Consider the following 15291-nt stretch of genomic DNA (forward strand, 5'->3'; position numbering starts at 1 on the left):
CTTCAAATATCTGAAGTGCGATTATAAAGAGGATTGAGAGAGACTTTTCTCTGTGTCTCTAGGGAATGGAATTAAAAGCCTCAATGGCCTCAAGTTGCAGCAGAAAAAATATAGGTTGGAGGTTAGGAGGAACGTTTCTGACTATGGGAGTTCTCAAGCATTGGAACAGGCTACCAAGAGAAGTTGCAGAGTCTCCACCCTTGTATATTTTCAGGAGCTGGTTAGACACACACTTTCCTGGGATGGTTTAGTCAGGGATCATCCTGCCCTGAGCAGTCATCTGAACTAAATGACCTCATGGTCTAGGGGCAGACATTCAAAAAGCCCAAGCCTCAATTGATTCAATCTTTGTAGGTTACTCTAACCTGCGGGGATTGAACTCTTTTGCAAATGGATAGACATTCACTTTTGATTCAGGAAATGCAGGCACATACTTGCAGTGGCTCATGCTAGAAGCTGGGGGATGCTAGAGCAGCCCTCCCTTTCCTTGCATAGTGCTGTGCTGAGAGGGGGATGTGGCCAGGCCCCTGGCAGGATGCTGTGATTAGTGTGGGGTTTAAACTCCCACCCTGGCTTGCACTGTCCCCAGCCAGGGTCTGCCTGGAGGGGGAGGGGGAGGGGGAAGCAGCCCCACCAGGGTTTCCCCCATGCTCATTGCTCAAGGGGTGGGAGTGTTGCCAAACCCCAGCCCCTGGTCCCGGGCTAGCACTCTGAGGCAAAGGTGGGGGGGAGGGGAGGGAGGGACAGCTGCTTGTGTGGACCTCATGCATCTGTTGATGATACTGAGCTTTGCAATCTCCCTCTCCCTGCTTCTTCATACTGTCTGCAGCAAACTGACAGGCACTGCATTCATTGCAAACCAGGTCATTTCTCACACCTCTCTCTGTCCACTGTTGAACACCGACAGCAAGCCAGCAGGGAACTTATCAGAATACAATGCTTATCAACCCATCAAGAAAATAAAGTCTCTCTTACTTTGAGCTCTACTTCAGGGTAGGGGGAAGCCAAGCAAACATTGCTGTCTCCCGGCTGCAGTCTCCACCTTAGCCAACCGGAGCTCCAACTAGGGAGAAGAGGGACAGGGCCAGCCATGGTCTCTGGAGCAAAAAGCCCAGCCCAGCCCAGGGCTGAAAAGCATTTTGGGATGCTGGGAGACTATGACTTAATTTAAACCAGGAAGAGGTCTGGGACAGAACTTGCATAAAACACTTCAACCCAAATCAGTTAAGTCTGATTACTACATTCAACTAGGTTTGTCTTAAACCAGTTTCAGCCATTTTGAAACTGGTTGATGTGCACTGAATTTATGTGCTGTTACAGGTTTTCACCAGCTTCTGATCGCTTAAACTGGTTTGTGTGTAACTTCTGTCCCAAGCCATGAAGTCCCTTCAAGTTTACTTTCTCATGATGTTGTGCTTATAGTGAGAAACTGAACAGTAGTTATACTACACAAATACTGTACCCCATTTCTGATCCAGGGAGATGATGGAAGCTTGCCAGCTGCAGCTCAAGCTAGTTTCTGGTCTCTTCTACCCAAAATCTCCCTCAGAGTGGGAAAGGAACATCAGAAACCTAATGTAATTAATCCCTGGAAATACAGTTGCCTTTACAATTTGATAAATGGAGGTCTGTCTGCACTGAATTAATAGAGCAATCTCACATTTAGAATTCATAAATATTTATAAACCTCAGGATAAATTCTCATTTTCATTAAGGCCACTGGATAATTCTCTAAAGTACTGAGGCTCTAAAGATGCCTTAACATGTATTAAATGTAATTTACTTCTCCTTCAAGGTCCCTTTATACCCTCAGAGCTCTGGGAAGTGGCCTCATTGTGAATGAGAAATCATTAGAAAGCAGAAATCAACTAGAAAAGTGTGAATTTGACTGACTCAAAGTATTTCTAAATCTAAAATATTTAGATTAGAACTATTTTTCCCTTGTTAGCAGAAGTGGCTCCATTTCTAGCACAGGCAGCTTTGCATCGAAAATTTGCCAATGTTCACATATTTAGGCATCTTTTCAATGGAAAATAAGAGCCATTTGATCAAAATTGTGTATAAAGTGAAATCTAAATCCTAGTAGCAACAGCACCGTGTGTGTGTGGAAGGGAGGGAGGGGAGACAGCTCTTCTCTGTTTTCCTGTTCATGGCTTGGTTTGAGACCAAACTGACTCTTCCCAGCATAATTTAGAGCAGTTTTTAGGGACCCTTCAGCTCCACTACCTGGGGATTGATAGAAAACATTTCCCTCTACTCTACTCTGTCTTCCCCAGGCATTCCTATAACACTCACACAAAGATCCCCTACATTAACAGCAAAGAGGAAAAGCATTGCCTTCCAGAATAGTTCAGTAAGAAGACCCTAAACCAGGGGTGTCAAACTCATCCAGCCCCATGCAGGCACCCTGGACTGGCCCCACATGTCCCAGCCCTGCGTGCCACATATGCTAGTCCAGTGCCACAGTGTGCGCGCAGTGCTTGGGTCTGGTCCAGCGCACACTACATATAGTGTGCTGGTCCTGTCTGAGACCCACAGGCAGCACTGTGGGCTGGATGATAGGGCTCTGTGGGCCAGATGTGGCCTGTGGGCCGTATCTTTGACACCCCTGCCCGAAACTGAGAATATTGTTTCTGCAAACAAGCATAAATAAAACCTCAAAGTAGGCTTTAAAAACCCATAGAACTCTAGAATTAAAGTCCTCAGTTTCATAATTAAAAAAAAAAAAAAAAAATATATATATATATATATATATATATATATATATATATATATCTCCTACAGACTGGCCCTTACTAAAAAGAGGGAATGGGTTTTTGGTGTTTCTGGTCAAAAGTTTACTTTTCCATACATGTGACCACAGGATTTTGTAGTCAAATCTGACTTGGTTGAAGGACTTTAGCAAAATCTGAACTGAATTATGAGTCATTTTGTATTTACACCTCTCCAGTGTTCTGAAAAATAGATTTTCATAAGCCAGACTTTCACACCTACCCCTCATCATACTATCTTGTTACAGAGTTTTGGGTACAAAAGCTGACATGCATACCAATGGAACTTAAAATTCTACAGGCTTTAGTTTTTCTGTTTTTCAATATTTTGTCAATGAAGTAAAAGCAATCAATAATAGGTGTATGTTTTTACAGTTACAAAGTTAGGATATGATACTGCAAATCCCTACTCATGTGAGCAGTTAAACTAAACTCAATCTGAATGAATAAGGACAGAAATGAAGGTGCATAGGATCCTGGCTATAACTACTTCAATATACCTTCTAGTTCTTTCTCTTTCTGCATTCCTGTCATCTTTCAGTATAAAAAGAATTGGACCTGAACAGGCAGTTTAGTTCTCAGTGGTACTTCACAAGGCAAATATCAGTAGGGAGGCAAATAGGAATATGAAGCATATTTCTCTCTTGGAGAAACTGAAACTCAGTCTCCTTGTACCACTAGATTTTTTTTAAATAAAGTAGTTCCCATTTGCAGAATGAATAAATGCTTATGAAGATAAATATTATCAATTTCTATTAAACTTGTAAAGATTAGTTTCCAGATTTTAGTACCAGCTTCTTATTTCTCATGTAATTGTGCATCTGTAGATGATTACTTTAGCATTTTGCACCTGCAATAACTTGTGAGCACAAATATTAATAATTAGATAATGAACTCTTTCTCTACAAATCGCATAGGCAGATATCTAGTTATGTGTATGTGTGTGTAATACTTTAAAAGCAGAAACAAGCAAACATGGCAGAGGGTTTGAGTAGACCTCTAACTGAAAGTCTATCCTAACTGTTAGCTGGTGTCTTTTATACCCCTTGCAAAGGGTACCAGTGCTACTTTCAGCACATGATGATTATATGCATACATGTTGAATTGTTAAAAATTTGCATACATATTTTAGGACGTCGGTTGCAAATCTGGCCCCAAAAATCTTATATAATGAAATGAGAAAAAGTGCTTGTGACACTCAGTAGCCATCTGTGATAAATGTGTGGTTCTACTGTATGGCATTACATGAACAACAGAACAAACTTTTTTTTTTTATACTGCCTGATGTTTAGTGATATGAACATAGTATTTTGAACAATGATTTTATATTTTCAGTTGTGTGTGTGTGTGTGTGTGTGTGTGTACACATGCACGTAACAGCATATAAAAGCAACGTATACATGAACAGTATTTGTGTTTTGTCTTTAACATCATGCCTGAAAAGAAGTCTTTGCAGAATGTATTCCTCCATAATAGAACTATTAAGAGTTCTGTTCATTTCAATGGCAGGTCAGGTTTGAATTGGTGAGGTTATGCATAAATAATCAGTTCAATTAGGAGAAACAACAGATTCTTTGTCAGCCAGTTGATTTTCCCCGTCCCCCCCCAAACATGAATGTGATATAGCAGCAGGTTGGTAAATATAAAGTTCTTTATGTTTGTAAAATAAGTTCTTTATGTTGGCGGTTCCTTTCCCCATTTCCAGAACTTATTTTGCGTGTAAATTCTAATTTTACTTTCAAATCAACATTTCCAGTTTAATGTGCATGTTAAGATGAAGACTGACCAGTCAGCTTTTTTCCATGTAAGAGTTTGCTTATCCATGCAAAATACTAGGCCCAACCATTTCTGTTATAGAAAAAGAATAATGAACTTAAGATCCTAAGGCAAACAGTTGAAGTGAGTTCATTTTCTGCAGCTGCACAATTACTAAAATCCACAATAGACCAGTCTGATAATGAGTTACACCCTTTCCCTCTGTGAGAGGGTTCTCAATTCATGTCCTTGTTTTGTTGATTTTTTTCCATGGAATCGCTAAGCAAATTCTTGGATCTTGATCATACTGGTATAAGTTGTCTGTGACAAAGAGAAATCCTGAGTGTTTAAAAGAAGTTCTAACGCACCCTTTGGATTTTGAAAAAGTCCAGACATTAGGTAGCAGCAATAAAGCAGGAAAGTCTCCTGTTCCTCAGCTCGGCTGAAGTCAGTGATGGCCAACATAATGAGAGAGAAACACTTTAAATTATGGAGAATCTAAATGTATTGGCAGACTAGCCAGGAATGGAGGAAAAAATACAAATAACTAAAGATTTTAATGAAATAAGCACATACTTTTTAATCATTTGAAGATGGTGCTGATTCTGTTTGATCTTGCTTATGTTCATAGGCTGTGGCTCCTGTTGAAATCTATAGGAATTTTGTGTGGAATAGCAAGTCTGCATCCAAAACCTCCAACTATAACTTGGTTGTGTTGTGTGACAAAGGTTCCATAGTATTTGGTGACAGTATGCAAGCCTTGCTTCCATTCCCATTGGGATGAAAGAGTCCTTTTGCCAAAAGGCTAATTTGTGCAATGCTGTATTTGGCTTAATTGGAAGATTTAGTCTTATACACATTTGTCAAAATCATTGACATTTGTTTGTAGGATTTGGTGGATTGTGTTTCATGACAACGTACACACATCTAAAGTATATCTTAATCTAAACTTTCCCTGTAGACATTGATGAGTGTGAAGACAATCCTAACATTTGCGATGGAGGCCAGTGCACAAACATACCAGGAGAATACAGGTGTCTTTGTTATGATGGATTCATGGCATCTGAAGATATGAAGACATGTGTCGGCAAGTGAAAATATCTCTGTTCTCTACTCTTCCTAATAATCAGTCTGGTCTGCCTTAGTTGAATAAATCTGATAATAAGATAATCAGTTTATTTAAAATATGCAAACAAGCAGGCATATTAATGATCTTCCTAGCAAGACAGGCAGATGATCAGGTGTTTTGAAATTGCACCTGTAGACTATGGAAATATTTGCTGAATTATGTGCATTTGAAAAAAAAAAAGAGCTGAAAGTAAAATTTAAGTTCCAACACTATGCTAACTTGATCTTTTCCTCAGAGCAGACAAATGGTGACATTGTTAGAGCAGCATTTTGTTATGATTCATTTGACTCACTAAGGCCACATACACACCTTAACTATTCAGATTATCTTGGTCAAGAGCAGAAAGAATCTGTGGGTGGTGAGCTCTGGCTGAATTAGGGTGCAAGAATTGTGAGATGCTCTTTGGAGTTCCTTCCAGAATGCTCCTGTGTAGCTGAAATCAGAATGGCTCTGTAGGCCAGATTTGCTAGAGACCCAGAACTAGACTGGGAAAATTTTTTGCCATCCTAGTCATAGCACTGGCCAAAACTTGCCCCCAGGACAAAATTATGAGAGAAGTTCAACACTTTGTTGAGATCCAAGAATATAATTTTGTTTTTAAAGTTTTAAACTGAAACACATTTACTATAACATTACAAAATATATTTGGAAAAAAATAGATTGAGAAAAGTCAATAGGTCAAATTCATCATTGAATTTGATCTTTTGAATTTATTTAGGAAAGTTGGAAGTAAACTGAATGTAAGAGAAGGTAGGAAATGTTTAAAAACATACTAATGTGGCAGTGTTAAATCTGATTTGGCTATCTGTCTTACATTGGCAAAGAATATTTAATCTAATTCATTTTCTCTATGGATACAGATACATTTTTGTACCAATGTTCATATCTCAGTGACTTTGTTAGTTGCCTTCTAAGAACTTTGTGATGTAAATTTTAAAATTGTTTTTCAGATGTTAATGAGTGTGATCTGGATCCACACATCTGTCTGAGTGGAACCTGTGAGAATACAAAAGGCTCGTTTATCTGTCATTGTGACATGGGATATTCAGGCAAAAAAGGAACAACTGGATGCACAGGTACATTTTAAAGTCAACAATTAACAATTGTATAATTTGAGATTCTCTGTGTCCTTTTTCTAGCTTGCAAAATCTCTTTTGGCTCTGTATGATTGCAGTTACCGCTATGAAATGTTAAGTTTCTCGGATGTACTTGCTGAGTTGGAGTTATGCTAAGTTTGTTTGGCATAATATAGGGCCTGATCCTGCTCCTATTGAAGTGAGTGACAAAATTATATTCAGAGCAAAATTGGGCCCATTATTGTATGCCTGCTGGTAGGACAGAACAGAACCTGCAATTCAGCGTAACATGATGAGACCACCAAAGACCACATAAAGACAACCACACTGGATTTGGATTAGGAAACTGTATACTGTGTATGCAAATAATAGGCATCCTATCCAAATGTTACTTTGGCAAACAGTAGTGGCTTGAAATATATGCTAAAATACATTTTCAATTTTTTGAGAAGTGGCAGCAGTACAGATACATGACTAACTGAATTATATCAAAATAGTTCTGCTAAACCAAAATATACATTATTTCATATCTGGAGGCAGCCAACAGTGCTGAGATTCAAGTGTGCAGGCTGACAGGGCACTAACATTAATAATACCAGTGCTAGCATCTTGAGCCAGGGTGCTGAGATTCATAGTCTTTGCCTAAAATATGAACATAAACATACATTTAATTTAATTTTCAATACAGATCTAGCATAAACACAGTTCTGGCAGTCTTTGGAAGGCAAAGCATACATTCTGAAGTCTGCCCTTATAGAAGTATATTATTAATGTACAATATGGGTCCAAAATACATGATGCTGCATTTTCATATGGCTGTATGGACAAAACAATGTGGGAAATGGTGTTCTACCTCATGTGTTGGACTCTGCATGAACAGTTTTGCATTAGCAACAGCTGCCTTTTACTTGCATGTGAACTGATCTAAAGCCAAGAAACACTTAGTTTTACCAATGTTTCAGCATTCTTTTTCTTTATTCTAAATTGTATGAAAAGATACAAAGCTTGCAGCTCTACAGAAGTACAGCACACCTGTGCTGCTCAATTACTCATGGCACAGCTATCACTCTCAGGGTGATGAATGGTGATGAGACAAATGTTGTCCTGTGACATCCCCAGGGTTATGCTAGTGGATTAAACAGTAAGGAAGTATTATGTAATTGGTAGGAGGTGGAAGGACAAAGCAAGGCTCTGCCGGGAAGGGCTCTGAAGTGTTATTCCCAGGGGCAGTTTCTGGAAATGCCACTAGCCTGGTGACATCTGGTGTAGTTCAGAGTAAAACAAAACAAACAAACAAGAAAACCCAACTTGAGAACATATCCCTTGCAGCCTTGGTTTAGTAATAGGAGAATGGAGGCAAGGAAATCTCTCCTTACAGATCCCTCCAGAATCAAGCATGAATATCTGGACAGATCCAAACTGTCATTTCTGCTACTCTCTTTTGTGTAATATTCCCTCAGCCTTTCCCTCCTATAATCACTTGCAAAGTACTTGCCTTTCAAGCAGCCCCTCCCACATTCATTGGTTTTCCTGGTCACATTCAGATGCTTGCTGGACATGAGTCCCTCAAGTGTCCTGTGTGGCTCATTTAACCACAGTGGCATATACCTGCTTCCAGGCAGAGGGGCTTGCTAGACTGAAGAGCAGCCAGAAGGCTGAGTGGAGAGGGAAGGTGACGGGTTATGGCATACCAAGAACACTGCTTTATTTGGGTGAGATAAGTGGGAGTGAGAGAGTCTGAAAAGCTATTCTGCTGGCTTTGCAGGGTATTGGGAAAGGGGAGGAAGAATGCCAACCCAGAAGGAGCTACTATGTGCTTAGACTCCCACGAGCAAAGCAGGGAAAAGCAGTTCCTGTGAACCACCAGAAGGGGTACTACTAGGCAAATACAGCAGAGCCTTAGGTTCCTCGCTTGCTTGCGGAAGTATCTGAGGGGATACAGAGCCACAGCAAGCAGCTGCACAGCACTACTGAGGAGCTGCAGCTGTTTGCTATGGCTTTTCATTCAAAGTTGCCACTTCTCTGATCAGCTGTGATCAGAAGACCCCTGATAAACTCCTATTGATCAAGGAAACAGGGCCTTTGAAGGAAAAACTGCAGCAAACACCTGACCGGTTTGTTCTGAATTTTGCCACTTGCTGTGAATTTAGCAGGTTCTGAACTCCCTGGATGGGAATGATCTGGGTTCTGTTGCATCTAGTTGAGTAAAGCAGTGTCTCCAGGCAGAAGGAGTTGCTGCAGTCTGTGTAGATCGTGTTCTTTGAGTATAGGAAGGAACGGACTAGATCTACATGGAACTGGTCTACAGTGCAAATCTTGGTCAGTTTGTTAGTTCAGTCTGAGTCAGAGCATTACTTCAGGAATTAAGCTATGGACAGAACAAAATTAAATACAAGGACATCTCAAGATACTAGAACAGCATAAACTGCAGGTCAAGTTCATTCTTACTATAATCTGATAATTACATTCTTTTAATTTACAGTCTTACATTCTTACACACTTGGTCAATCTGCTACTGCAGGAAGCAGCTAATGGTCAGCAAATGAAAGCCGTAGGCAAGTGAATGCTAGGGCTAGTTTGTAAGGATACCAGGTATAAAAAGAGAGATAGAAATGAACACTTTCCAAACCAAAGGCTTTCAAAGGGGAGTTCCTCATCACAGGGCAAAGTGAGAAATAAAGTCCCCACTAGTGTCAAAATATGCACATTCCCACACATTAAAATTAAAAACACGGTTTGTATATAGGTCATGAATTCCCAATATTGTTGCTTTTTTTTTTTTAACAATCCTAATGTCACAGCTGACCTTCTTATGCCCAAGTAGGTGAGTCTCATGAGAGCGGTATTTAGTGTTTCTGTCACAGAGGGATTCTGTATATTTCCAGACCAGCAACATGATAAGAGTGCAGAATTATTTCCTTGTCAGTCTATTCAAAAGCACCCTTGGTTTTTAATAACAAGTATTCCTGTAGAAAAAAAATTACAAAAATGTGTATGAAGCTTCAGATGGGAGGTTTTCTGCTTCATGAGAACAACTAAATAATATCCTCTGGGTTCCATTACAGTTTTGTCTAAATATTTCAGCTCCCTTGTCATTACTTATTGTTTCCATTTTAACAAATAAACATGTTTTTTTCCCCAATCATTTAGCAGTATTCAGAATCCACCCACTGCCTTACATTCCCATCCCACACAGATGTTATTTTCCCCCCCACCTTCAGTTCTCAGCAAGAATGTGGACAGTTTAGGTTAAAAAAAGTTTTATGCAAAGATATACGTTGCTTCTGAAACCACTTTGTGCAGAGAACTACAAATATTTTTATTTTTATTTATTCTCAAAACAGGCTTCCCCATGACTGGCTTAGGTCAGCTAATTTTAATTTTTCATTCTCATTTTAATTTGTAGTTCTCTGGACTTACAGTGCAGAAAACCAGCTCATCTGCTGCTGCTCTGATTTTTGTAAAACACTCTTCCATGCTGAAATCATCTGAGCCAAATTTCTACCTGAAATTATACTACATGTAACTTGGTGGCAGAAACAGGCCCCTATCAATGTGACCAGGTTCTAGGAGCAAATTCTAGGACACCATCCCAGATATTCCACAGACCGACAAAAGTGGAAATAATTTAAACAACTTTTGGTTCTGGTTGGTGCAGCCACCACAGGTGGGCTGTTTAGCTGTGTTGAGAAGTAATTAACTCCGACGCTGCACACATTGGATTTGCTTCTGCCCTCTTCAAACTAATTAGTATAGCCATGTTCATGCAGTGCTGCACCAGCTCCGATCAGCTTGGGTGAGAGGCAGAACAAAGTAACCTGGCACAACACCAGGTAATTGTGGCTATGTTGCTTGTAGAAGCAGTATAGCCATATTTACACGCAATAGCAAGGACCATTACCTTGCATCCTCTGAGCAAATGCAGCAAGATGCGCTGCAGAAATGTACAGAGGGTTCAGCCAACTCGGGACCAATTTTAAAAATTCTCATTTTAACAATCTTTTTGAAGGAGTGGGGCATGACCCTGGAATTCAGGTGTGGCCCAGAAAATTCAGGACATTTACTTGATCCCATCCTGTCCCTGCTGACCATGTGCAGATCCTATGCATGTTCCCATGCATGGAACTTGATCCAAGTAGAAGTTCCATGCATGGGAACATCCTGAGAGAGACACAGCCATGTCAGGGTAAATTAGGTCACAGGAAACGCTCATAAACTGACAATCAATCATAACAATGCAAGCACAAGTTTGTGCTAATAGGGATTTTTTTAACTGAGCCTAAAGATGCAGGATTTATATTTCTACACCATGTTTTATGAGCAGAAACAGTAGGGGCAGGAAATTCTGAAACATGATGGGCAACCTAGAATTGAAGGAGGGGCTTTGTCTGCTTCTAGACATGATCTTGTGTCTAGTGACTACCTCTCAGATGGAGAATGTGGGTCTTGTCCAGTATTCCTGAATTAGCCAGTACTCCCACTGAAGCCATTTGAAGTATTGACTGACTAAGGAGGATGCAGTATAAGGGCCTCTTGTTTTTATGTAATCTGGAAATTAATAAGAGTGAAAATAGCATTCTCCATGTGTCCAGGTGTTGTTAGTAATTATGGATGAAGGAGCAGTCAATACCAATTGTTAATTAGCTGCACATTTGAAAACAAATATGTTGACAGAGAGGACCCAAAAAGAAGGCCCTGATGCTCTTACTCAGCATCACACCCATTGACTTTGAGAAGCCCTAGCATTGTAGCTTGTAAAAAGTTCTGCATTCTGAAACCTGTCCCTGCATCTGTCCTCTGTTCAATAACAGTATGCCATGCCTCGATCTGTTGGCACAAGAGAACTCTGGTATCAGTGGAACAAATGCATTTCCTCTTTATGGGCATTTTTACATGACACAGGGGTTTACTTCTCCCTAAATTGAAGCAGTGTTTTTAAAAAACACTGCTTCAATTTAGGGTTAAGTAAACCCCTGTGTCATGTACACCCATGTTGGAGCCTGATCCTTACCTGCCTCTCCAGTGGTGGGGTGGGGAGAGTGAGCTGCTGGTGGGCAGAGCAGTCCCTGAGCTGCAGGTAGGTGGTGGGGCTGGTGCTTCCCTCTGTGGCAGCGGCACCCGGCATCCCAGGTGGCACCCGCCTGCAGGCACCTGGCTCGGGCAGTCCTGGGGGGCACCGTAGCCACGGAGGGAAGCACCAGGCCCCTGTGCAGGTCAGGCAGGCAGGCTCAGGGGCGGGGGAAATCAGCCTCACTGCTTTTTTTGCTCCTTCTGTGGAGCCTGCCTTCCTGGGCTGCTGCCAGGCTGCCTGCATGGTCTGCCTGCACAGCCCCTGAGCTGCATGGAGCCCAGTGCTTCCCTCCATGGCTATAGGGTAGGAAACTAGAACTCCTCCGAGCTGCTTTACTTTGCAGTGCCCCAAAGTCTTTTGCTGCATCCCAAAATGATTTAAGGCACATTACGCTGCTGCATGTTCTACAGCAGCTAGAATTAACCCTCAATACACTGCTGAATGTGCAAACAGCAATGCCATTAAAGCAGTGCAAAAGGCATTTAACCCACTTTAAACCTGCTTTAAAGTGTTGTTACAAACGCCCTATAAAATTGGAAGCTGCATTCTCCAGGAATAACTCTGTGCCTATGGCTGATGTCATAAACCTACTCTGCTTCTGGATAGACATGAATTGCCCCATGTGAAATAGGGCGATGTTTATAGTGAGAAACTAAATAAATGCTGAGACCACTTCCAAAGGAAAGCAAAGGTTTTCTAGGTCACCACTTTCCAGAGTTAGGAAAGAAATGGGGCTAGGTCTAAGAGAAGTTCTTACATAGGATTATCTCAGGCAAGTAGGGATTTAGGAAGAGACGTGCAATGCAACTTCCAAGTGATCTGCTCCACAGAATAGAGGCACCAACTCAAAATACAGATGGACAGCAGTCTGATAAAGTTGACAAAACGTTCAGAGAGAGCCAAAAATACATATAAAAAGTCAGAGGATGCTTGTACAGAGATTTGCAGACATTGACAGAAGTGGTTTATACAATAGATTGAGGCTGGATTAAATTCACCCACTCAAACAGCGTGCATCAGCTCCTACAGGTCATTTAAGCCCCTACTTGAAGCCTTTGATCTGAAGGGTAAGTAGTGCAGAGGGCCTTTCCTGGACTGAGTGTGCTGAGTTGAATGTGTGGATGTTCATGGGCTTTCAGTTCATTAGCCTCAGGGTGATAGTGGATCAAGATTTTCAAAAAAACAGCAGATATTTCTGAAGTCCAGCTTTCTTCCACCACTTCTACCATTGCCAACAGAAATAGTATGGTACCTTCCACACTAATCATGTGCAGAGGGATGTGTAAAGACATGATGACTTATCCCTAAAAAAGGTTGCTCTCTGCTCTAGGTCCCTAATTTTCAGATAATATTTGGTGATGGTGCACATACTAACTGGGTATTTGGTCATTCAGTTGTACATGTATGATTGTATATGTACAGTTGCAAATATGCAACTGTTTGGTGGGAGGATGCCTTATTTATTGCTTAATATTTGAAAAAAAAATGTTTGCTAGAAAAGAGAGTTAATAGACCCAATATAAACATGGAAACTGGCAATTTATCTTTGAATTGCTTGGAATGACTTTCATATCAGATCTGCATGTTACTTATTGTATGCGTTCTAATCTGTTGTAATCAGACAACTCCCTTAATGTTAATGGGAGCTGTGCAGTTACAAAGATAATGTGTACTGCAGCGTGGAACACAGTGGGACCTACTGAGGATGTAGTGTCAGTCTTTGATCGGAATTTCTGTGCTTCTTTTGGCTTGTAGCAGCTTTAATTATAAAGGAGAAATTTCGTCCTGGAGAAAGCTTAAGCAAAAAATGTACTTTATACAGAGGAGCACTTCAACTCTGCACTCTGATGAGTATTCTGCTGATGTCAATGGGAATTTTGTGTTCTCTTTGGGTCAGGTTGAGTAGCACTTTACTTTTTGAGTAGTGCTTTTGAAAGGGATGGAACTATTTGGCAAGCAAGGTACTGCTTATTAGAGAGAATGTATAGACGCACCTAAAAATTGTAGCCATGCCAAAAGATACAGTGTGAACTGTTACAAAGCAACTGTTGCATCAGCATGATCTTGTAGTTATACAGATACAGCCAAACCACTCCGACTTAACCCTGGTTTACTCAGGATCAAAGTTACGGCAATTTACCTCTGTTGTGTCTCTATAGGATCATGCAGACATAACACTTACAGTGCACATTTCAAACAGCTCTGAACAATTTTCTCTCATCGTTTAAAGCATCTAAAAGGCCTGTTTATCCATACCCTAAGTGTAGTAGAATCTGGGCTGTGCTGTCATTGAAGAGATTTGTGTTTGAATAAAGCCTTGCCCTTCAGAGCTCCCTTTCCCCATCTTGTTTTACCTTGTGAAGTAATAACTCAGTTCTTATAGCAACATAAATCCAAATTAATCCCCAACTTAAGTGGGTACAACTTCTGCTGAAATTACTGCCCTCTTTAGACAGGACTTTATTTGATCTGAGATCTTTCTTTTTGCTCTGGAAATAGTTGCAATGCAATAAAGTCAAGCTTATAATTCAGCCACAGGATGCAAGGAGACCAAATTAATTATGACAGAACACAATCTGTGTTTAAATGCAGATGGCTTTGAAAATAAATACAAGCTGAAATGAGGATGAGAATGATATTGTTCATTTCTGTAGCAGCTTTCATCTAAAGCCGAAAGCACTTTGCATTCATAAATGAGTTAAGTCTCCTAACATCCCTGTGATGGTGAATGTTATTAGGAGATGCATTTTGCAGTACTTAATCTGTCTTTATTCAACCAAAACTCATTTGAAGTCAATTACATATTTTTTTTCTGAATAAAAGCTGAGCGAGGACTTCAGAGCTTGGAACAAAGCTCATAATTAGGCATTTCAATGGATTATATAATGTGGGAGTTTATCCCTTTGTAAAAGTCCATACTTGTTATAGATTTACTTTCATGACTTACAACCTACTTTCATCCAATAGAGATTGCCAGTGTGTGACATCCAGCCTAGAATAGACACAAAAAGGGTAGCAATAGACAAGTATAGTCAGGACATCCCACCTTAGTGAGTGTGAGGATTAGGGCATGTTCTTCAGAGTGTTTACAGTGAGATACACTAGATCCCCAGAAGATCAGTAATGCTGCCAGCAAGATCAGAGCCTTAGAACTAAAAGCAGGACACCTCTAGATCCAGCATGACAGCCCTTGTAGTAAAGTCCAGCTGAAGTTGTCTGAAATAATAACGTGACTAACCTGAAAGGCCCATTTTATTATAATTACATTAACTCCTTGGCACCGCAAAAATCTGGTGTGTCCATTTGCTGATATCAGGATACATCCTAAGAAAATTCACTTTCTAGCATTTGGCTTCATAAAGCAGAATTTGATAAGCTAGAAGTGATGCATAGTTTACTTTTACATTTGTGGATCCTGTCTTGCTCCTATTAGAGTCCATGATCATCTGATGTAGGGCTGAATTGTATTGCTCAGGTTTCCATAATAAA

The 15291-nt window shown here is 40.4% G+C and overlaps 1 protein-coding gene across 3 annotated transcripts in view; it reads left to right on the forward strand.

Moving 5' to 3' along the window:
- The window catches only part of FBN1 (fibrillin 1), a 241146-nt gene that overhangs the window by 159960 nt on the left and 65895 nt on the right, over nucleotides 1–15291 (forward strand). For 2 of the 3 annotated variants that reach the window (XM_059714655.1, XM_059714656.1), the window contains 2 exons: nucleotides 5488–5613; nucleotides 6606–6731. The exons of the other annotated variant lie outside the window; for it this stretch is intronic. In XM_059714655.1, the coding sequence (XP_059570638.1) occupies nucleotides 5488–5613; nucleotides 6606–6731 (252 nt within the window). The remainder of the gene's footprint in view (nucleotides 1–5487; nucleotides 5614–6605; nucleotides 6732–15291) is intronic. 3 annotated transcript variants of the gene reach the window in all.

The sequence above is a fragment of the Alligator mississippiensis genome, chromosome 11, assembly GCF_030867095.1.
Source record: "Alligator mississippiensis isolate rAllMis1 chromosome 11, rAllMis1, whole genome shotgun sequence".
In the NCBI taxonomy this organism is placed as follows: Eukaryota; Metazoa; Chordata; order Crocodylia; family Alligatoridae; genus Alligator; species Alligator mississippiensis.